Source organism: Puma concolor, chromosome E2 (genome assembly GCF_028749965.1).
Source record: "Puma concolor isolate L17-30 chromosome E2, mPumCon1.1.hap2, whole genome shotgun sequence".
In the NCBI taxonomy this organism is placed as follows: domain Eukaryota; kingdom Metazoa; phylum Chordata; class Mammalia; order Carnivora; family Felidae; genus Puma; species Puma concolor.
The window spans coordinates 28,538,753-28,562,941 of NC_141681.1; the positions used below are offsets into that span (position 1 = coordinate 28,538,753).

The 24,189-nt window shown below is 55.1% G+C and overlaps 2 protein-coding genes across 4 annotated transcripts in view; both read right to left on the reverse strand.

Annotated features, from left to right (window-relative positions):
* The window catches only part of CPNE2 (copine 2), a 47,658-nt gene extending 27,702 nt beyond the window's left edge, over positions 1–19,956 (reverse strand). For 2 of the 3 annotated variants that reach the window (XR_015244782.1, XM_086689371.1), the window contains exons 1-2: positions 19,189–19,956; positions 650–829 (exon numbers count right to left, since the gene is read on the reverse strand). Coding sequence is in view for 2 of the 3 variants with exons in the window: in XM_086689371.1 (XP_086545497.1) it covers positions 650–829; positions 19,189–19,941 (933 nt within the window). In the remaining variant the exon portion in view is untranslated. Of the gene's footprint in view, positions 1–649; positions 830–3,588; positions 3,804–19,188 lie in introns of all 3 variants that reach the window. The other variant, XM_086689373.1, reaches the window with a different exon arrangement.
* Positions 1–24,189, reverse strand: part of NLRC5 (NLR family CARD domain containing 5) — a 227,302-nt gene that overhangs the window by 112,180 nt on the left and 90,933 nt on the right. The gene's annotated exons all lie outside the window — the stretch shown is intronic.

Here is a 24,189-nt window from a genome sequence, read left to right on the forward strand (position 1 = left end):
CATTTTTAATGTGCACTGTTCCTCCATCATCACCATAGACTAAGCAGTCGTCAGCAGGCCCCAAGTGAAATGGGGGGAGACTGAGGCCCAGAAGGGGGTGGGGGCTTGCCCAAGGGCACACAGCAAAAAGGGCTGGAACTCCTAACCCTGCGATCTCCAGCCTCGATAACCTCACCAAGGACTGAATTGGATGGGAAAGTGTGGCCCAGAGAGAGAAAGGAAGTTGCCCGAGGTTACACGGTAAGCCAGCCATGGAGAAGGATGCCCGTGGGTGCCGTGGTTGCTGGTCAGGTGCTCCTAAGCCAGGAAGTCAAGACTGCATCTGATCACTTCTGACAATCGGTTCTGGCCACGTGGGGTCCCCAGTCCTGTGTGGCAACAGCTCGCAGGCACCGTGCTCAGTGTTTTCCACCGAAAACTCTTCAGCCTGGCCCCAAACCACCAGGCTGCTTACCCCCTTTCGTGCCTGCTGCCCCCCAAGCCTATCCGCATTTGTGATGCTACCTCGAAAGCCAGCCAGGAAAATGGGGCCAGGGAAAGCAGGTGGCAGCAGAGGCCCTCTCCAAGGGACCGCCCTGTCCTTGGGAGCAGGGTGATGCCCAACGTGAGGACTCCCTTGCCCTCGCCCACCGGGAGGGGCCCGGCTCACCGTGCCCAGGCTGCAGGAGAACTGGCCCAGGAAATCATGCTCATCGAGTTGTATGCTGGACTTGTCCTGGTCAAACAGGGCGAACTTGAGCTTCTGCACCTCCTCAAAGTGGTAGTCGAGGACGAACTTCTTGGAGAACGCGGGATTGAGGTTGTTGACGGCAGTTTCTGTCCTGTCGTACTAGAAAGGGGCGGGGAAGCAGGAGCCTGAGTCAGGCAGCTGGTTCAACCCTTCTCGGGCTGCCCGAAGTCATTCAAACTTGCTGAACACCTACTCTGGCAGGCCCTCGTGGCCAGTTACCTGGGTGGCTGAGGTAGTTATTACTCCCGGCTCACAGATGAGGACACTGATGCACAGAGAGGTTAAGGGACTTACCTATGATTGAACAGCCAGACGGGCAGTGTCAACATTTGAACCCAGGTCTGGCTCTAGCACGGACAGTCTTAACTCTTCGACTCTGGCTCCACACCAGGTGCCAGGGGAAGAGCTTGAGCCATGTCTCTGCCTAGGTAAGTGGCAGACAGTAAGTCCCTTTCGCCATCAGAGCCTCTGTTTCCAGTTCTGTGCAACGAAGGGATTTGACTATCAGTGCTTTTCAGCCTTTTTATCTTGGAAGAACCCTGTTTTCAAACCACATTTCACATGGAAGCTGAGGGAGGGAACAGAAAGAGGGAGGGGGACTTAGGGGCAGGTGGGGGCAATGTTGGTACGTTGTACAGATTCCTGGAATGTCCAAACTGGGAACTGTACAGACCAAATCCCCCCCTCCCCCCCACTGTGGAAACCAAGGCCTGGGTAAAGACAGGGCCTTGTACTGTGGGTCAGCGGTGGGGCTGGGACAAGAACACTGCCTCCTGGCCTCTACACTGAGGCCCCAAACCACGGACTCTGGGCGATAGTCTATTTTGGGGCCTGGGCTATGTTGATTTTTCCTCCCACCCAGTCCATTTCCGAGGGCTGGAGAAGCAGGGATGGAAGAAGTCTTGGCCCTGGGCTATTTTTAGCCAGGGTGGCCAGCCTGGGTGAGAGACAGATTGTCAGGGGTGGGGGGTGGATGCCACGAGTGGGGGTGTGGTGCGGTGGGGATTACACCATTCCCTGAGGGGTAGGCGGAGGTCCCAGAGACCCGGCAGAGGGAACCAGGGTGCTCCAGACGTGCTGGCTTTAGTCCTCGGCTGACCTCATGTTCCACCTCCCGCTTCTGGCTGTATCACCAACGCACTGGGTGACACAGAGGGGCCCCTACCCACTCTGGGCCCGTTTTCCCTCTGTGAAATGGGTCAACAATCTCAGCACCAGTTCCTTGGCATCATGAGAAGGAGCCAACATCTGTGGAAACTCTTTGTAAACCACAGTACGTTCATTGGGCTGCCCGCTGTGGCTCAGCTGGATAATTATTAAAAATAGATACGTATTTTGGAAATTTTACATGCATAAAACTATCTCAAAGGCCGGACACCAAACGGTTAACAGTGGGTCTCTCTCTCTCTCTCTCTCTGACACACAGGTTTCCCACCTTTGCTGATTACTTTCTTTAGGGCTGTATGTATTTTCTAAATTTACTACAATGAACAGAGACCCGTTTTGAAATAAAAACAAAGCCTCTTTTAAAACTTGAAAGTGCTAACAGTTTGCATTTCTCAATATCCTTCCTCAGGCTGCATCTCTCATCAGCCCACAGGCCAAAGTTTTCCAGTTCAGAAGTCCTCAGCACCATCCACAGCCCCAGGTCTGGGTCTCTGCAAGGTAGGCGGGAGGGAAAATATCCTCATTTCACAGATGAGGAGACAGGCTCAGAGAGGGACAGCCACTTGCCCAAGGCCACACAGCAGGGAGTGACAGACCTAGGTCTTGGCCCAGCTCTGGGACCAAAGACTGAGTTCCCCATTTCTCTGTTTGCTTCTCACTGACTATATGCTCATTTAGGAATAAACATGGGGGGGGGGGGCGCCTGGGTGGCTCAGTCGGTTAAGTGTCTGACTCTTGATGTCAGCTCAGGTCATGATCGCATAGTTCTTGAGTTTGAGCCCCATGTCGGGCTCTGCACTGACGGTGTGGAGCCTGCTTGGGATCTCTCTCTCCCTCTCTCTCTCTCTGCCCCCCACCCCACTCATACAAGTGTACTCTCTATCTCAAAATAAATAAATAAACTTAACAAAAAATAAATGTGGAAGGTTGTTTTAAAAATGGAAGCATTTTGTAAAACCCTAAAATATATTTTAACTATATATTACAGTAATTTAAAATATTATGATATGGGGGGGTACACCTGGGTGACTCAGTCGGTTGATTGTCAGACTTTAGCTCAAGTCATGATCTCCTGGTTCATGAGTTTGAGCCCCACATAGGGCTCTGTGCAGACAGTATGGAGTCAGCTTGGGATTTTCTCTCTCCCTCTCTCTCTGCCCCTCCTCTGCTTGCGTGCATGCTCTCTCTCTCTCTCTCAAAATACATAGATAAACTTAATAAAATATTATGATATGAAACAATACAATTATAAATCTAAATCTATGAATTATAATAACTTACAAATACAATTATTTGAAATAATAATATAAGTACAATTTTTAAAAATGTTTATTTATTTTGAGAGAGAGAGAAAGAGAGAATGCAAGCAGGAGAGGGACAGAGAGGGAGGGAGAAAGAGAGAATCCCAAGCAGGCTCTGCACTGTCAGCACAGAGCCTAATGCAAGACTCAATCTCATGAACTGTGAGATCATGACCTGAGCCAAAAGCAAGAGTCAGACACTTGACTGAGCTACCCGGGTGCCCCTAAAATCCAATTTTAAAAGCGACAATCTTCTAAGTAACCCCTGGCCCACCCTCCAATGACCTCCAAGGGTCTGTCTAACCTGGAGGTCCCAGGATCCAGTGGGAACCCCTCCCCGGCAGCCTAGCCACCCTCCACCCAGCCAGGGCACACGTGGAGGGGCCTCACCTCAATCCACCTGCCATCGTTCTCTGTAAAGAGGACACAGAAGGGGTCAGACTTGGAGGTGACATCCCGGTCCAGCAGGTTCTGGCCACTCACTGACAGTTCCACCTTGCACACACAATACTGGGAGCCCACGGGGGCCGCCCCCGCTGCCGGGGCGCCCCCACCAGGGATGTAGGCCATAGGGGTTGTCGGTGCTGGCAGCAGCTCCTGGCAGTCTGGGCGGGGAGAGAGGTGGGGGTCAGAGAGGGCACAGACATCCGCTCTCCCACCCTACCCCGAGGCGGTGTCACCAACCTGACCCTTCCAGATGCAGGTAGAGACGGAAGGAAAGGTGTGTGCATGGGATAACACAAGCAAAAGCTTGACTGAAGGAGAATGAAGAAAAACGGGTCCTTAGCAGGCATGTTTAGTTTGAAGGTATTATCTGTGCCGGTCAATTGTTACACACACAAGTCCAAGGTGCCGCTGCCAAATCAGCGACAGATCACAGTGGACGTGGGCACCTAAAATATTCATTTTGCCAGGAAAACCTAGGCTTCTCCTGAGCAATTAACAGTTTGGAATCGTGTGGCTACCGTGGGGCTTATCATTGCTCAGGTTTCCCTCATTGCTTTGGCCACTAGGAAGCTCACTTCTGATAACTTATCCAAAACTCAACTTTGTTCATTGCAGTCTTGTTCATCTTGTATCCTGGGCCGATGCACAGGGACTGAGGCACAAGGAGGCACTTAGTGTATGGCTTGTTGAATAAAAAAGAGGAACGCGTGTCTAAATCAGTGAACGGACAAACCCTCCACATGGCTCAGATTCTGCCTGAGTTGGTCATTATTCCCAACATAGAACTCTTCCGCTCGTACGTGACTTCCCCAGATTCCGTGCCCAGGGCCTTATGTACCCTTCCACTGTCACAGCTAATTACTGGCATTTGCTTACGTTAAGCAGTTCTGTTTTCCAGCAAGCGCAAAGTGTTCATTTGGAGCAAGTGAAGACAAACCCATCTCGGGGGTGGAGGGGAGCTCTGGGTTCCGCCCATAACAAGGCCCTGCAGACAAGCCATCTGGCTCTCTGTGCCTCAGTTTCCACTTCTACCCACGAGACATCAAGATACAGCCTTGCCGAACTCCTGTGGTCAGGTCTCTTCCACTGGCTCGTGTGTAGTTAACACAAGCCCTGACCCCATGTGGATGAGGCCCTGACTAATATTTCAGCCCCTCCCTGCTGAGTGAGTAACCAGCCCTGTACTCCCCCAGGGGGGAGAGGTAAGAGAAGGGTGTTCCCTCGGGGGGAACGCGAACCCGACTTACTCACAGTGTTGACCACGAGCTGGGCACGTGATCTGCACCATGTCTCTAATTCTCATTCAGTCTTGTGGGTCAGGGACTAATATCACCCTGTTTTCCAGACAAGGACCCCGAGGCTCGTTCATCCACTCTAGAGTGTTTACTGAGCATCTACTAGGTCCCAAGAACCAAGCCAGGACTGGGATCCCGCAGTAAAAAGGCTGCCCAGTCTCAGCCCTCACAGCCTGGCTGACGGCTCGGGGAGAGCAGCCAGGTCCTGGGGGTACTGGGGCTTTGTTCTGAGTGATGGAAGTCTCAGAGGGTTTTAAGCAGAGAGGTGACATGACCTGATGTGTGTTTGGAAAAGCTGGCTCCAGCCCCTGTGGGGAGGAGGGGATGTTAGGCTAGGAGAGGCAGCAGGGGGGCTGGCGAGGAGGCTGCTGTCATCCAGGGAGGAGGGACCAAAGCACGCCCACCCGTCTCCCTCTGACCCCAGCCATAGCGCTGAGGCCATAGCCATGACCCCTGAGCGCCAGCCTCTGGCTGGGCAGACAGATGCCCCAGTCTGCGGGAGGCCCAGGCCAGTGTGGGGCTGGCACCAGAGGCCCCTCTCCCTCTGCAGACACAGCGAGACCCGGGCACGCCTGGGAGGATCCGGACAGTGGCAAAGCCAGTCCTCAGCCCTCTCCCTCCCACTGTCTGTCCCGACAACCTCATCATAATCACGCGAGCCCGGAGCGTCAGGGCAGCACTGCAATTTGCCTGCGGGATTTATTCTTGTCGTGTAAAAATTAGTTTCCACTGGAGGGGCCGGAGGACTGCATTCACTTTTCCCGCGTGCAGCTGGGTGGCCTTCCACGTGGGGGCGGGGTGAGCAAATCCTCGACCCAGTCAGGAGGGCGGAGGGGATAGGGACGTCCAAAAGGGACACCTTGCCGTGCGGCTGGGAGAACACCTGTTTGTGCTCACAGCCGCCCTGAGGTGGGGTGGGTCACAACAGTCACCCCATTTTACAGATGAGGAAGCTGAGGCCCAGAGAACAGAGGTCACCTGCCCGAGGTCTCACAGCCAGGTAACCGCAGAGGCAGGGCATAAGCTGGGTCTCTCTGGCCTCCCCAGGCCAATCTGCGTGCTTCTGGCCGGGGTAGGGGTGCTGCTGAGCGTGGTTAGGAACTAGGACCTGGGTGGGGACAGAGGGGAGTCGGCCAGGCAGAGAGAACCCCAGTTCCTCTGGAGTCGCACTGTCCACACTTCTGGGGTCATCACTGAGGGGGTGGGTTCCAGTTTACCTGCCTCCTCTGCACCTCACGGGCCCCCTTCGTGACACGCTAGACGGCCCCACAAGGGCCACCTGTCCCCTGCTGCCAAGTCAGAGGCATCTATTTTCCTCCTGAGGGGTGTCAGGACGCACGCCAAGGCTGACACACTTCCTGTGCATGGACACACGTGTGTGATCACACACACGCACATGTACACACGCCCCAGACCAACACAGGCAAAGGCACGTAGGCCTATGAACACCGTGGGGCCGCTTCTCCCCTGCCCTCCCCCAGTCCGAGCCACTGTCGTCACTCCAGTGTCCCTGCGCTGTCCTCCTGCCCTACACCGGCTCCAGCCTGGCGGAGGGCATGGCAGGGAGGGCCAGGTCACAGGGGAGGGTCAGGCTGGGCCGAGCTCGTCGGACTCCACCGTGACTCCACCTGGTCTAGCTGGCAGGCCCTGGCTAGAGCGAGCAAGGGGTGGGCAGGGCAGGGGCACGTCTCCCCCAGCCAGGGCTAGGTTCCCCCGTCCCCAACTCACCCTCTGGCTGGAAGCTTCTGGATCCCCGAAATGGGGAGCACATGATGTCCGGAGTTGGGGCAGGCGAGGGTCAGAGTGGGCCCCTCTGTGCCAGCCCGGCAGCGGGCAGGCGGGCCGGACCCTGAGGCCTGACGCAACGGAAAAAGAAATCACAGCTTATGCTGGGCCAGGCCCCCTCCCCTCCTACTCCAGCAAGAGGGCAGGCGGGCAAGGTGTCATTAAGGGAGGGCTGGGCCTGCCATGCGCATCTGGGCGAAATGGAAACCTCCCTGATGCAGCACCCGCCCCACAGGTCATTTGAGGTTACGGGCTGCACAGGGGGCATGGGGAGCCAGGCAGGGCCTGCTCGCAGATGGTCCCGATTCTTGGCCCAGAATGGGCACGGGCCTTCTAGGGCGACCGGATCCCCAGGGAAGGAGCTGGAAGCCGGGGATAATACAAAACTAGTAGCTGCTTTTACGGATGGGTCGGCTGAGGCAAAGAGAAGGCAGGGCTTGGGGATTCCCATTCAGTCATTTCACAAACGTTCCTTGAGTGCCCTGCGGTGAAGAGTAACGAATGAACAAGACACAGAGGCCTCGGCCCCCACAGGCTCTAGTGGCCCCAGCTAATACATCTTGCCCTTTGGGGAGGACAGGACGGGATTTGGAGACGCTGGCGCTGAACCATAGATCTAGAACATTATGGTCTTAGCCAGAAACCTAGGAACCCATCATCCTTGCCCTCTCTTTCCTTCCCCCCGCCCCCCGCCACTACCCATATCCCCCTGCTGTGTAGATTCCACCTCAAGATGCAGCGAGCAATGTCCTTATCACCCCCTCCCCCCCTTCCGCTGCCTTGGCCCAGCCAGACCGCCATCATCTCACGCCCAGCCATGCACTGGTCCATGACAGATCTCCCGGAGCAACGAGGAGCCAGAGTGAGTCTTTACACATGCAAATCAGAGGCTACCACAGTTCTACCTAAAAATCTTCCAGTGGCTTCGCCTTCCAGGCCACACCAAACCCAAATTCTCTCCAGGCTTATAGGGCCCTGCTTGACCTGACCCCATCTCATGCCACCCTCCCCCTCCCCCTGTCTGTCCCAGCAACACGGGCTTCCTCCTGCTCTGCAAACAGATCAGCCTCTCTTCTACCTCAGGGCCTTTGCATTTGCTATTCCCTCTGCCAGATGTGCTTTTCTTCACAGGATGGGTCTTAGTTGTCAGAGGCCTTCCCTGGTCACTTGAGCTAATGCAATTTCTGTCTCAACACAATCACAACCACACTGTTCCCTTCACAGATCATTGTAATGTGCAGTCACTTTACTTGTCTATTTGCCTGTGTATTGTCTGTCTGGCCCCCTAGAACATAACCTCCACGAGGGAGGGATCATTCCTGCTTCTCTAGCACCTAGGGCGGCCTCTGCACATACCGAGTGCTAAATAAATGCTTGCCAATGAATGAGGGAGGGAGAGAGCCCACCATACAGGCTCTTTAATCTCCAGCCCCAGAGAAATCACAACCACGTCTCCCTGACATACATCACAAATATCACAAAGCCATTACTCAAACGCTGGAGCCTCAAGATTACTCCAAGAGGCCAGCAGGAGAGGGCCTCATATCCCACTTCGCAAGAGTGGAAACTGAGGCCCAAGAAGGGGCAGTGGTTTTTCTAAAATAGGGAAGGATGATGCTGAGGCCGAAGGCCACGTTGCCTGACTCTATCCTTTCACCCACTATTGGCTCCAGTGGTTCAGGACCCAGAGGCTGGGCTGTGCGCCTCACTCACTGCAGGGAGGAGATGGTGAGGCCAGAAGGGTTCCCGACTCAGAGATGGGCAGGGACAAGGAGACACCGAGAGGCAGGCACGGGGAGATGGGCAGTGGGGGTGGGGGAGGCAGACAGCTGAGCTGGAGACCTGGAGAGCCAGCTGGGGAAAAGAGGGGATAGAAGGGAAGGGAAGGGCTGACCGAGGTGCTCAGGGAGGCAGCAGCCCCCACCCCAGAGTCTCAAGTGGTGGGGACGACGGGGCAAGTGTAACAATGGGACGGCCTATCAGGACTTCTGGCGGGGGGATCACGTGCTGCATGAAAAAGCGTCTTCAACTTGATATTTAGAAGATGGAAAAGAAATTCTGTTTTTGGTGCCAACTGTGGAACAAAAATGCTCTACAAAGTCTTGTTAGTGGTAGTAACAAGGACAGGGGCTCAGTCCTCTGATCAGTACCCCCAACAGTTAAGAGCACAGACGCTGGACTCAGAATGCCTGACTTTCAATCCCTGGCTCTGCCATTTATCTGCTGTGTGACCTTGAGCAAGTTACGTAACGTCTCTGGTCTCAGTTTCCCCCTCTACAAAATGGCAGACGGTGAGAGTGCTCCCAGGGGGTATTGCAAGGAATAAGTGCAGTAAAGCGCTTAGAATGACAGTTTGCAGCTTGTGCTATTATCAGCAATTCTTGATGGCTGGGGGAAGCAGGGCAGATCAAAACCCCAGGAGATACGTGAAGTTTGCAGATTATGTAAAGGGGACAAAGAGTTAAAACTGGTTGAGAAATACGGCCCTAGGTTCCCCTTAACTGGAAGACACAGTGCTGGGATACCAGTGGAGAGCAAGGTGGTGGGTGGGGGGCCAGGGAGTGGATAACGGATTCAGACCCCATAAGGTGCATCCTTCAGGGCCTCTGGGTCCCTATCCATGCAGCAAATCCCACTCAGTGGGGTTTAATCACTGACCACAAAGGCTCCAGGGGCGATGGCCCTAGGCTCTCATGGCTCCACGTATTTTCCCAGATGGGCCACTTCAGCATCTCCTGGGAGCTTGGTAGAAATGCAGCATCCTGGGGGTGCCTGAGTGGCTCAATTGGTTGAGTGTTTGACTTTGGCTCAGGTCATGATTTCAGGGTTTGTGAGTTCGAGCCCCACGTCAGGCTCTGTGCTGACAATGCAGAGCCTGGAGCCTGCTTCGGATTCTGTGTCTCCCTCTCTCTCTGCCCTTCCCCTGCTTCCACTCTATCTCTCTCTCAAAAATAAATAAAACATTAAAAATTTGATACACACACACACACACACACACACACACACACACACACATAAAGAAATGCAGCATCCTGGGCCCCACCAGAACTGCTCAGTCAGAATCCCTAGGGTGGCACTTAGCAACCTGTGTTTTAACAGCACTCCTGGTGATTCTGAGGTGGGCTAATAAAGTACACACAGACACCAGGGGGGTGGCCAGGTGGGCATCTTGCTAAAATGCAGATTCTGATTCAGCAGGTCTGGGGAGAGACCTCCATGTCTGCATTTCTTTTTTTATTATTATTATTTTTTTTTTTTTATTTTTTAATGTTTATTCATCTTAGAGAGAGAGAGACAGAGGCAGAGACAGAGAGACAGAGGGTGAGTCGGGAGGGGCAGAGAGAGAGAATTCAAAGCAGGCTCCGGGCTCTGAGCTGTCGGCACAGAGACCAACACGGGGCTCGAACTCATGAACCGTGAAGTCAGACGCTTAACTGACTAAGCCACTCAGGTGCTCCATAATATTTGCATTTCTAACAAGCTCCCAGGTGATGCTGAGGCCACCCATCTGAGCCTGAGCTCCTAGATCAGAGGTTGCAATATGGCCACCCAATGGCTGACCATGTGTCAGGGGTGGCTCTGCTTAGCCCACGCTCGGCAGAATAAGGCAGACGTTGTATCTGGTCCTCATACAAGGACTGTCAGCCTCACACACGGAGCCTGCAGGCCAGGTCTCTGCAGATCTCTGAGTTTGCAATGTTTGGTCTAGAGGGTGACACTGTGAGCTGGAACCCTTGGCTAACCAGATGCCTGGTCCCCACTGGCCCCAATGGCTGCACTGGCTGAACTTCTGGGGTCAGATCACGTCTCAAATATGGCTAGATCTAAGTTGCTCCTTCGCCCCATTTCCTAGATGAGAAGATCCAGAAAGACAGATGGTAGCTGTATTAGGCTTCCCCAAAGAAAACAGAACAAATGGGATATCTATATATATAAAAGGGATTTCTTTTAAAGAATTGGCTCATGCAACTGTGGGGGCTGGCAAATTCTAAATCTGTAGGACAAGACGGAAAGCTGGGAATTCAGGTCAGAGGTGATGTGGCAGTCTTGAGTTCAAAATCCACAGGACAGGACAGGACAGGCAGACTAGAAACTAGGCAAGATTTCTATGTTTCAGTATTTTTTTAAAAAATGACTTACCCCCAACATGGGGCTCAAACTCAGAACGCCAAGATCAAGAGTTGCATGCTGGGGCACCTGGGTGGCTCAGCCGGTTAAGCATCCGACTTCGGCTCAGGTCATGATCTCACAGTTCGTGGGTTCAGGCCCCACGTCGGGCTCTGTGCTGACAGCTCAGAGCCTGGAACTTGCTTCGGATTCCGTGTCTCCCTCTCTCTCTGCCCCTCTCCCGCTCACACTCTATCTCTCTCTCTCAAAAATAAACATTAAAACAATTAAAAAAAAAGAAAAAAAGAGTCGCATGCTCTACCAATTCAGCCAGGTGCCAGCCGTGCGCCCCTCTATGTTGGAGTCTTGGGGCTGAATTCCTTCTTCTTGGAGAAACTTGGTCTTTACTTTTATAAAAGGCCTTCAATTGATTGGACGAGACCCACCCACATAATGGAGGGTAATCTGCTTTAATAAAAGTCTACTGATTTAAATGTTAGTCAGATCTAAAACAATACCTGGACAGCAACGTCAGACTGGTGTTTAACCAAACAACTGGTCACCAGAGCCTAGTCAAGTTGACACATAAAATTAACCATCACTACAAACTTCAGCCTCTGGGAGACCTGCCATGGGGAAGAAAAACAGGGTGCTGGGGCTGGAGTTCTGGGCCAGCCCTTCCTAGACGTAGGAGATGGGTGGGCCTACTCCCACCCTGTCAGCTGGAAGGGAAGAGAGGAGGTGAGTGTGGCTGTGCTGATGGAGAGATAATAATAAAATGAGAGTAATAATAATGTCCGCCCCAGACCCTGTGCCCAATACCTGATGGGCTTAAACTTCTACGGCTTCACAGCAACCTTAAGCAAGAGGTTAGGATCACCCTCATTCTCCAGATGAGCAAAATGAGGCTTGGAAGGATCTGCGATCCAGAGCCTCTGCTAAGATGACTCTGGATAAGCTCGGGCCTTCTGAATCTTAGTTTTCTTATCCATCAAACAGAAAGTAAAAAATGCCTAACACACTGTAAGTGCTGGCTCACAATGAGGAAGACCTCTCCGTGGCTCTGGGCCGTTCTCTGGAGGACATCCAAGCCCCTCCCCCCCCCCCCCCGACAGAGCCCCTCCCACTTCCGGCTCCAGCTGTGGTGTCCACCACACAGAGGTCCAGCAATGCTTCTCCACCATACTGCATATGCTGTTCCACCTGCCTGGAGCGCCCTTCCCCCTTGTTTACTTTGCGTTTTCATTCTTCCAGCTCAGCAAAACCAAACTCAAGTGATACTGCTGTGCCCCCTCCCACCTCCCCACCGCCCCTCCCAGGATGGCCAAAAGGAAAAAGGCTGACAATAGCAAGTGGTGACAAGGGCGTGGAGCACCTGGAACTCTCATGCTGCCAAAGGGTGTGTGCCCGGGACGACCGCCTTGGAGGGACGTTTGGCAGGGTCTACCTAAGCTACGCGACGGATGAGCCAGCAATGCCCCACAGAAACATGCACCCGTGTTCACCAAAGGACCCCCGCCCCGCAACGACTTTCACGGCAGCACTATTTACGGTAGCTCCAGACTGGATGCACCCTGAACACCCCTCATCAGGAGAAGGGATAAAGAAATGTGAACACCCACGCAGTAGACTATACTGCTGGGGGCAGAGGGCAGCACGAGGGCAGAACCAGGGTGCCAATGATCCGGACGGGTCTCACGAACACGCTGAATGGAGAAGAGCAGACCTAAAGGAGCACATGGCCCTGTCTGATTTCATTTATACGAAGTTAAATGCAGGCCAAATGGATCTGTGCTGCTGGAAGTCAGGAGGGAGGGGTGCTTGTGACCCGAAGGGGGCACCAGGGGGCTTCGGTGATGGTCACATTTCTCTTCCTTGTCCGGCTGCTGCTGACAAATGCTCTGGTGTGTGGACAGTCACGGAGTTGTACGTGTGGGATGTCTGCTCTATTTTGTAAGTTTTATAATGTGATAAGATTCGAGGACTCCTCTACAAAGCCCCTCCTGAGCCCCTGGTCTGTGGGGGGGGGGGGGCACTGACATTGTCACCATATTGTAAGTACTGGCTTAGGAGATGTCACCGTCCTTTGTTGAAAGTGAGGAAGAGCGAAAAGGTGAAGGGGGACTACAGATTCTCAGAATTCCAGGGCTGGTGAAATCTGGGATTTCAGAATCACCAGTCCCCTGAATCCCTGAGCCGAAAGGCTTTTGGTTTATCTGGTCCCACCTTCCCAGGCATACACCAACCCCAACATCCCACAGCCCCAGTTCTCGGAGTTGGGGGGGGGGGTGGTCCAGCCCCAAGCTGCTCATACCCCTGGGCCCTTCCTGCAAACCCCTGCCAGGGACAGCCCCCAGAGTGGGCGGGGCTGGCTCCGAGGTGCGAGGTGAAGGGGGCATCTGGACACAAATCCACAAATCGCCTCTCTACCTTAGCTAGGCTCCCGGCTGCTATACTCAGAAGACACCGCACTCCCGACAGGCAGCCGGGCCATTATGGGGATAAATATAGATGCAGACAGCACAGCGTGGAAGCTGCAGCAGGGGTCTGACACCCCTGGGGTCCCCAGCTTCCATCAGACCACACCCAGGGGAGGCTATTCTCTGCAGCCCCCACCTAATCACTAAGCTCTGGCCCCTGGGGAAGGGGGCCTCCCTTGGGACCCCGAGGCCCCTGGTTCAGCTCAATCTTGGTCCAAAGGGCTTGGCCCCGTGTCTCCCCAGCCTATCCCTCGAGGGGCTGCTGCAGCAGGCTGCACGGTGGCCTCCAGCCCACTCCCCACCCCTCTGGGAGTCAGGAGTCAAGGCCTGCTTCTGCCACCTCCTCCCTCCTAGGCCTCAGCTCCTTCATCAGCAAAGTGGAGCAGGTGATGGCCTGCCCTCCCACCTCCCAGGAAGCGCAACAGAGGACGGGTGTAGATATACTCTGGGATACAGAAAATACTTTGGGAACTCGGGAGTGGGTCTGGCCAAGCTCGGAGGGTGGACCAAGCTAATGGAGGGTGGAGGGCACGGTGACAGTGAATGTCAGCCAAAGTCATTCCAACCTGGCTTCATTTGTAGGGGGCTGTGCGGCAGCCTGAGGGACGGAAGCCGCCCTGGGTCTTGCCCTGTGGTGCCCATGCCTACCTGGGAACTACCACGGGGAGACTAGAGACAGGGGTGCCCAAAAAGTGTGTTTTTGGAATTCTTCCAAGTTCCTTCCCCTCTCTGTGCCTCAGTTTCCCTGCCTGTGAAGAGCCTGGGCTCCTTCCAGCCTTGAGGAGTCTCTAAATACCCCTCAGTCTTTCCTGGGCTGCTCTGAGCCTCAGCCCCAAGCTCCCACCCAAAATCTCCGGACTGATGGGCCCTGAAAGTCATCGGGGCTCACCTAGTACCAAATCCCCTCGTGGGTTCCTGCATGGGGGTTAGACCTCTGCTCACCCCTCCGCATGTGGGGCTCTCCCTACTCTTTGTTAATGGTGTCTTACAGTTCCAGTAGCTTTTATGCTGCCCAGCCCACACCTTGCCACACTGAAGGGGTGCTCCCTGCCCCTCCTCAGCCAGACAGCGCGGAGGGGTGTCTGTGAGCCAGACAGCAGGTGCTACTTCAGGCCCAGGCCCTTCTCAGCAAGTCCTCCTGGTCAAGGACACTGCCATCTGTTCTTCAGCTCTGGGTCCCAGCTCCCAGGAAGTCCTCCCTGAGGAGAAGTAAACAGTAGCATGCACTGGGCGTGCCTGGCCCTGCCCCGAGGTTGACAGCATTCTGTTTAGGCCTCCCTGCAATCCCAGGACATGTGCCCTCTTACTAGCATCCCATTTTACTGATCGGAGAACTGAGGCACAAAGAGGTTATGTAGAGGTTAGAGGTTGAATTATGTTCCCCCCAAAGCTAAGTTGAAATCCTACCCTCCTAATTCCTCAGAATGTGATCTTATCTGGAAATACAGGAGCTGCAGATGTGACTAGTTAAGATGAGGTCATACAGGGGTAGGATGGGCTGTTAATCCAATACGACTGGTGTCCTTATGAGAGGGACCGTATGAAGACACTGAGGGAAGGAGACAGATATCGGTGTGATGTCCCCAGGAGCCTGAAGAGGCAAGGAAACACACCTCCCCTAGAGCCTTTAGAGGAACATGGCCCTGCCCACACCTTGAATTTGGACTTCTGGCCTCCGAAACAGAATATATTTCTGTGATTTTGAGCCGTCCGGTTTTGGGTTCTTTGTTATAGCAGCGCTAGAAAACGAATACACTGCCCAAGGTCATCCAGCTGGTCCATGGCAAATCAGAGCGTGACACCAGGCAGCTGGGCTCCCTATGTGCACGCTGCAAAGCGCACCCCTTCCTGAGGGGCCGCGGGGTGACTTGGAAAGATTGCTGGGGCCCAAAGGAGGGACAGGTTGAATGGCGTCTTCTGCTGGGAGCTGAGCATGCTCTCTCCTGCATCATGGGGAGGGGAGAGCAGGGATACAGTCGGCAAACCAGATGCCCCCAGCTCCCGACAAGAGCCACCGAAAGGAGAAAGAGAGCTGGGTCATAAGGAGAATGGGCTCTTGGAACACACGAAGCATGTTCCCAACGCAAGGCTTTTGCATGTGCTGTTTCCTCTGGGGCACGCCTCCCTCTTTTATTCAAAAATATCCACTGAGCACCTGCTGGGCACCAGGCACGGCTGGGATACAGCCATGAACCAGAGACTAAGGCCCTGGATTAGCATGCCAGCTCGAATGTCACCACCTCCTGCTCTAGAGGCCTCCCTGAGCCTCACACACTGCACTCCCCCATCATTCACTCCACCTTGCTTTATTCTCTTTGGGGCATTTTCCACTATCTGAAGTCTTTCTGTCTCCTTGTCATTTGCTGGCCTCTCTCTGTCCCCCCCCCCATTCCACTCTGAGCTCCATAGCCGTGCTCCCAGCTTCAGCACAGCCCCAGGCCCAGAGGAGCTGCTCAGTAAACATTTGTTGAGTGACGACAGGTGGCCACACAATGAATGGAAGGTGGGACCTAAAGCCACAGGTGGAAGAGGAATGACATCCATATCTGGTCCTCTTCGGTTTACAAGCCCTTTCAAAGCTGCCTAAAGAACCCCATGAAGAGAGCAGTGGGGGCAGCTCGTGGTCTAAGAGTCCCCATTTCCTAGACAAAGAAGCGGAGGTCAGAGGGGTTAAGAGACATGGCCCAGGTCACACGGGGAATGGCGACTCTCCCCAGTACACCTCAGCCCCCTGAGTGGGCAGCCCATGGCAGCAGCTGCCACCTCAGTCTCCTCCAGCCCCGGGTCCTTCAGTGCCAGGCAAATCCCACCTTCTCCAGACTCGTACATTCCCCTCCTCCATCAGCAAGGCCGCTGCCCTGTGCCGGTCTCCCAGCACTTAGCAGGGAGAGCAGGGCTCCCTCCAGAGACCCGAGAGGGCAAGCTTATGACTCCTCGGGGCTCCATCAGCCAACATCACAGAGTCCTTTAACAGGAGGCTACAGTGCGGGGCAGCCCCAGTCATTTATCTTCTCTAAGTGCAGGGAAAGGGCCCTGGACAAGATGGACACTATCCTCGCCTGTTCGTGGCGCTGGCACTCTTTGGGAAGGGGGGCAGATAATAAGGTGATACACAAACGAATAAATGAGTGTAGAAGGTGGCTAACGCCCGAGAAAAATTAAGCAAGGTGATACATAGTGAGTGAGCAAGTAGCAGCTAATTAGCCTCATCTCAGACCCCGGAGGAAGAAGGTGAGGACAGAGCTAGGAGAGAAACACTCCGGGACACTGAAGAGCACAGTCCACTTGACTCCGCCATGGGAGCAGAGGCCGGGTGGCTCAATGAGGGGAGAGGGCACTGGGCTGACGACGAGAAGGCGCCTTGGACCCCCACGCAGTTCTGAGGCAGTGCAGGACCTCAGGAAGCCATGACCCCCCCTTAGGACCCCATATTCTCCCTCTGGACAGTGGGGGTGGGACATGACTGTCCCCTTCTCCTGTTGTTGGCTGCCAAGATCCTAGGGTGACCCAGCCTCCTGGCTCCCAAGGAGCCCATCCTGTGTCCTGCAGGGGGCTGGGCAGGAGGGGAGGGAATCCTGTTCCCTTTCTGAGCCAATTCTCCAAGGCAGAGGGGGCTGGGTTCTTGAAATGATTGGCCCCGATTCAGCAGCTCCTGTAAGGGTTAGAGGGGGACAGAGGGAAGGAGACTTCCAGCAGGCAGACGGGGCCCTGGCCCTGGGCTGGGGGTTTCTCAGTAGGGGACGTTTCCTGTCCCCAATGCTCCCTGCTCTGACAGGAGCTTTTCTGTCACTCCTCAGAGCCCTGTGGGCCAGCCCAAGGCGCACGGAGGGGGAACACTTTTGCATCCAGCATCCCTCATGATGTTCTCTTTGGTAGAACCTTCCCACTCAGGACTCGGCACCTTGAACAGTCCAGAAGTCTGACATCTGGCTTCTGAGGCTCCTCTCTCCAGGGAGGAGGTGGGAGAAGGAGGAGCAGGCTGGCCTGAGAAAATCCCAGAAGGAATCCTAAATGCAGCTGCCCTCACAGGGATTATGGATATTCCCAGGAATAACGATACTCACAGTTACCAGTCACTGAGTGCTTACCACCAGGCCAGTCAAAATGCTGGCATGTGAACCCTTTGTCACCTAATTTAATCCTCACAACTACCTTTAGATAAATACACAACCACCCTAAAAGATCACAAAGCTATACAGCGTATTGTTCTCACTATTTTACAGGTATAGAAACAGAGGCTCTATTCCCAGCCCTCTTATGTACCTGAGTTTTTAATTTTCATGGCCCCTGGGAGGGGAGGGGTCCCTTGAAACACCACACTTGCCATTCATGAAGTGCACCCCACTTTGCAGAACCCCTGTCCCCCGGTTCCAGCCTCCCAGCAGCCCTAGAAACGGGAATGTGTCATAGTTTGCTTCATTTTACAGATGGAAAAGCCCCAAGCCCAGTGAGTGACAAGGCACACAGACAGGAAGTGGCAGAGGGCAAGGAGAACCCAAGTGTCCACATTCCCAGCCCCTGGTTCTTTCCATGGAGAAACCTGCCTGAGTGACAGCGTGCCTGGGGCCAAAGCAGTGCTCACTGGGCCCTGTGCCAGAGGGATTGCAATAAAACCACTCCTTTATGTCTTCATGTTTGCACCCAGCCTCCAGGCACACAGGTCCTTGACAATTAGCCCATTTTACAGATAAGCACCAGGTCAGAGAAGAGGAAGGGCCCCCAGCCCGCCATCGGGTGGGCATTCAGCCCCAGGTCTCCCCAAGCTGGCCACAGACAGGTTGCAACTGCTGAAGGGTACAAAGGGGTTCCCACGTCCACACCAATTACTGAAGCTGTGGGTGCCCCAAGGAACAGAAAAAGCCCTCCATCCATGGATGACAGCCCACACTCCTAAGCAAGCAAAAACTAAGGGCACACAAAACAAAGGGCAGCTCACATTCTCCCAGATCCCTTGAGGGTGTCACTTCCCGAAATACGCAACAGGGCTGGGAGAATCACAGACACCAGGATGAACCCTCAACTGGCTACCAGAGCCCTGGGTTCCAGTTCCACTTGTGCTCTTGGGCAAATCACAGTCCCCTTTGAAGGAGCCCCTTCCCAAAGGCCTTGTCCAAGGAGGGGGGCAGAGGTCGGGGCTGGGATGGGATGGGATGGGAAGAGGGGAGTAAGACACCTCTATTCTCAGAAAAACAGGGCTGCGAGAAACGGAAAGGAAGGAGTCTTGCTCTCTCTCCCATGTCCCCCCACCCACCCCCCTTAACCACACAGGTGCCAGACAGCTTTTGCGAAAAAACTAGTTTGCAAACACACTTCGACTTCTGGGAAGCTGCCCAGCTCCACGCCCTCCCTTCGTAGCCTCTTCCTGGGCTGGGAGCTGGCTCTCCGGCAGCACGCTGGGGCGGGGGCGGGGGGGGGGGTGGGATATGGAGGTTGAGAGCAGGTTACGGCGCGGGGGGGGGGGGGGGGGGGTGGCCAGGGACCAGCCCGACCTCAAGTCTTCGGCAGCTGGGACTTCGGCAGCGGGGACTCTACCTTTCCGGACGCTCCCAGGCTCCAGGGAGGAGGTAGGAGAGTCCCTACACAGCTGGGCTCGGACACGGAGGGGCACCTCCCTCCTCCAGCACCCTTTCCTCTTTCCCCTACGGTGGTCCGGGCGCAGCCGGAGCGCCCCCGCGTGGCCGGGTCGCAGCTGAGTCACCCAAAGGCCAGAGCCCGGGTGCGCGCGGGTGGCGGGGGCTTGGGGTGTCACGGCCCCCGAGGCGGAACCCAGCCTCCTTCCAACCCGCCACCGGCTCCAGAAGCCAAGCCGAAAGGCCGAACTTAGCGTTCGCGCCAGGGCGCCCCGCCCGCCCCTGGCCCGCCCGGGCCCCACTCACCACGGGTCCCGCGGGCGCCGCCGCCCTCACGGCGTGGTCGCCGCTGCCGCTGCCCGCGCTCCGGGCCGCCGGGGCATCCCGGGGCGCTCCTCTGCTTGGCGGGGCCCGCGGGCGCGGGACGGGCTCAGGGCGCTGCCCGCGCGGCCCTGGCCAGCTCGCGTGCGCTCCCAGCCGCCTGGGGTCCAGTGCTCCTCCCGGGCGGGCGGGCGGCGGCGGCGGCGGCGGCTCGGGCTCCTCCCTCCGGCCGAGAGGGGGCGGGGGTGGGGAGGCGAGGCGGGCGCTTCCTGGAGGGGCGAGCGCTCCCCACGGGCGGAGCGGGGGAGCTGTCCCGCCCGCCGTCCGCGGCTCGGATCCCGCGGCTGGCGCGCCCTGGCGCTCCGGGCTCTCAGCCCCGCGGGGGCCGGAACCCGAGGGTCCGAACGCTCGAGGCCGGAATCCGAGGGTCCGAACGTTCCAGGCTGGGACTCCGCGGATCGGAACGCCTCTGGTTCGCACCCTCCCGGGCCGGTGCTGCCGGAGTCGCGGACACCTCCGAGTTCCGAGCACCGTGCGCTCAGGGCCGCGGACGCGGGAACCGAGGGGTGAGCTCAGCCCGGGCCTTCGGGGCCCCAGCTCGCCGCCTGCGGCCTCGACCCCGAGGGCCCCGCGCTGCGCCCTCGGGGGACACACCACAGGGCTAGGTTCTGGGCCGTACTGAGCAGCACTAGGACCGCAGTGTCGTCTCCCCCGCCCCCCAGTAAAAGAGCTCGGCATTTTCTTGTCGCCAGGCACTGGGAAGATGACACATATTTCTCAGACAGAAAGGATAAGATAAAGAGTTTGAACAGTGCCTGGGGCTAGTTAGCGGGAGCATAATTAAGGGGGGGCTTGAGGCCCTGGCACCGACTCCCCCCTTTCTGCGAAGGCCATCTTTTCCCTAGAAGAAGCACCGATTCTTGAGAAATGCATCTGTCGCCGGGAGCTCCTGCTGCAGGTCACTCAGCGGTATTTATGTGCACCCCCCCCCCCAATTCAGTGTCTCAGACAGCTGAACCTCATTTAACCAGATTGTGGGAGATCTCACGGCCACGTCCAAAGCCCTTGGCCCTACAGCTCAAGGACTGGGCGACTGTGAGTTAACGCATTGCGCTTGGGTTGTGGGTTTTCCATTCCAGGTAGGAGAGGGTTAACTAGGAGACTCGAGCTGCAGCCTGTGAACCTCCCTTCAGTCTGAGTCACAGGCACTTTGCAGCCTTAGAGGGGCATCCACCGAAAAACCCCAGGGCTCTGAGCTTTGTTCTCTGCCTGCCTGCCTGTCCCCCCACCCCCACCCCCATCCATCCTTCTTTTCTCCCAGCTCTCCTCATCTTTCCTCCACCAAAGTCCTCAAAGCCCTCAGCCCAGCTGTGGGGCAAACCAATCTATAGGCATTCTTAGACCAAGCTCCAGCCCCACCTCCCCCAGGAAGCCTTTCCTGATTGATCTGGCCCCCAGATTCCCTTTCCTCTCCTTGCCCCAGAGCCACAGAAGAGACAGGCACTGGGACAGACAATGGTGAACCCAAGCAGAGTCCCCTCCCCTGAAGTTGCAATCGTATTATTGTGTGAAAAGTGCAAAGGTTGGAGGTGGGGTGGCATAGAAGACCCAACTCAGCGTGGAAATCAGGCTTCCTCTAGAAGCCCTGAAGGATGAGGTATGTGGGCCTACCCAGGGTGAAGAAGATACTGGATCCCTGGCCTAATGGACAGAAGACAAAGGCCAGGGATCAGAGCAATTCCACTCCTAGGAATTTACCCGAAGGAAATGAAAGCCTATGTCCACGCAAAAACTCATACACAAAGGTTCACTGCAGCATGGTTCAGAATAGCCAAAAAGTGGAGATGACTCAAATGCCCATTAACAGATGAATGGATAAACAAAATGTGGCCTGTCCACACAATGGGATATTATTCAGCCATAGAAAGGTAAATATGAACGGACTTTGAAAACATTATGGTAAATGAAAGCAGCCAGTCATTAAAGATCACATATTGTATGATTCCATTTATGTGAAATGTCCACACTAGACAAATCCACAGAGACAGAAGGCAGCCTAGTGGCTGTCTAGGCCTGGGAGGAGACTGGGGAGTAATTGCTATTACTATGGGATTTCTTGGGGTGGGCGGTGATTAAAAATGCTCTGAAATTATAGTGATGGTTGAACAACTGTAGGTATACTCAAACTTGTATACCCTTAAAGGGGTGAGTGTTATATCTCAACAAAGCTGTCTAAAAGAAAGTCAGGGATTAGGAGAAGCCAGAGGTCAGGGCGCCTGGGTGGCTTAGTCGGTTAAGCGTCCGACTTCGGCTCAGGGCATGATCCCATGGGGTTCGTGAGTTCGGGCCCCGCACCAGGCTTGCCGCTGTTAGTGCAGAGCCTGCTTCCGATCCTCTGTCTCCCTCTCTCTCTGCCCCCGCCAAAAATAAATAAGCATTTTTTAAAAAAGAGGAGAGGCCAGAGGTCAACTGATTAAGGCCAAGTGTCTTACCCTCTGTCCTTGATCCACACACAATGTAAGGCCGTTAGAGCAAAATGTTGGAGGACGTCTTTCCTTGCCCTGGTAGAGACCTCACTGCGCAAGCAGGAGGCCTCAATTTCCCCAAATTGGCCTAGTATGTAAAACACCTGCCGTCTGGGTGTTTATTTCCACAGTCCAGGCTGTCGGGACAAACAGGTCGGAATAACCAGGGCTGCCTGTACACTTCAGTGTGCTTGTGAATTACAGACACGTGAAGGTACTGCCTGTGTACCGGGCCCTGGCTGGCCTTAGGGATGTGTGAGGGGGTAGAGGATGGAAGGGGTCCCAGTTATTTATGCTGCATCCAAATCACCCCAAACTTTATGGTCTCTCATGGCTCTGGGGTCACTGGGCTCAGCGGGAGTGGTTCTTGCTTAGGATTTCTCAAACAGTTGCAGTCAGACCATGACAGGGGCTGGAGTTATCTAGAAGGCATATGTCTGGCAATTGATGCCGGCTGTCAGCTGGGACCTCAGCTGGAACTGTCAGCCGGAACACCTACCCACGACCCTTCCGTGCGGCCTGAACTTCCACATAATATGGCAGCTGGGTTCCAAGAGTGAGCATCCCAGGGGAACCAGGTGGATGCCTTGTTATCTTTTATAGAACCTAGCCTTGCAAGTCACACCATGTCACTTCTGCCGTAGTTACCAGCTCCCTCCATAGGCCCGCCTCTCAGTGAGAGGACTGTCACCGTCACATTGTAGGGAGAGCATGTGGGATGGGAGGAATTGTGGTGGCCATCTTTGGAAAATACCGTCTGCCACAGGGAATTGATATGGAGATATATTCATGACGGAGACAGCCCCTCAAGAATCTCATGGCTGACTCCAGTGCCAGGCTTCAGGCAGAGTCATGGCTGTGGGTTTGAATCCCAGCCGCTCTAGTTATTGCCTGGTGCGATCACTCAGTTCTCTGGGCCTCAGTTTCCTCCTCTGTAAAATGTAAGGTAGACTTGTGTCTGCTTCTGGGGATGCTTGTGGGAATTCAGTGAGACCCTTATGTGGCTAGCACAGTACCAAGCACGCTTAGACACCAGGGCTGGTGCATTGTTCTGGCTATTTTTAGGTCCCAGGGCTGTGGTCACTGTAACGCGGGGATGCCCCCTTCTCCGGTCAGGATGCCCAGGCTCCCCTGCCCTTTCAGTCAGCCCCAGACACCTCCATCGGACCCAACCTTACACTGAAATATTTGTGTGGGGGCGGGGAACCACAGGAGCAGCTGGGGAAACCGATGCTTCTGTCCTAGGAACTCAACCTGGGGACCCCAGTTGGATTGTTCTTAAGTGAAAGCTCCTTTTTTTGGTGGCCTCCTCCTTAGGGGAAAGGTCACTTTCTGGGCAGCCAGGGCAGGGCTGGAGTTTGTGTGGGATGAACGACAAGGTATGGTTTCCAAGGCCCGGGGTCAGGGAGGACGCCAGCTCTGGAAGCTGGGAGACACATGGGGTAGGGGTGGGGTGCTTCATCGGGGTGGCTGCGGCGGGAGGGCGGACCGGAGGACCAGCTGTCGCCAGAACTTCCTGAGACCAGCCCTGGGAGGAGCTTTACCAAAGCAGCCACTGTCAGGTCTTTCCCAGGAAGCTCTGGATGTGTCCAGCTCTGGGCGTGTCCAGCTCTGGCTGGGGTCACCACCCTCTGGCCTGGCCTTGGCCATGGGAGGGGGTTGGGAGCACAAGGTAGACTGCACAGCCCTCCAGACTGGGGTGGGGGTCGTGTCGGGGGGTGCTCTCTGAGGAACACACAGACCTGCAGACCAGTTAAATCCCTAGCCAGGACCACCTCAACTTCCTGCTTGTTCCACGACTGGAATCGAAGCCCCACTGAATACTCCCCGTGTGACCTTGGCAAGTCTCGTTCCTCTCTGGGTTTCCATTTTCTCCTTTGTAAAACAGGGTAGCTTGTTGCTGAGATTACGGCTTTGGGTCTAGAGGACGTCATGGATGGTGGAAATCCTACAGGACAATACCCAGGCAAGGCAGGTGACAGAGGGTTCAAAACCCTCCCCGAGGGAGAGTTAACCATCAGGTCACCTTTGCAGCACTTGTGAAAGTAGGTCTTTGTGCCTTGTCTCAGTTTGCTCATCCTTTAACCGTACAGATGGGGAAACTGGGGCTGCACCTGTGGAACTGAGTCACAAAATTTGGAAGTGGTTAAGGGAGTGGATCCTAGGAGCTTTCATCTCAAGGGAAAAAGCCATTTTTTTCTTTCTCAGTTTTCTTTGGTAACTATGTGAGATCCTGGATGTTAAATAAACTTATTGTGTTGATCGTTTCACAACGTACGCAAGTCCTTAGCCTACATGTTCGCACTCATACAGTGCTGTGGCACAGTTGTATCTCACTGAAACAGGAAAGGGGGAAAAAGTCATGAAACGTAGGTTTGATTCCCGGTGCTACCACTTACTAGCTATGTGCCTTTGGACAAGTCAGGAAAAATCTCTGGGTCTCAGTGTCCTCATCTGGAAA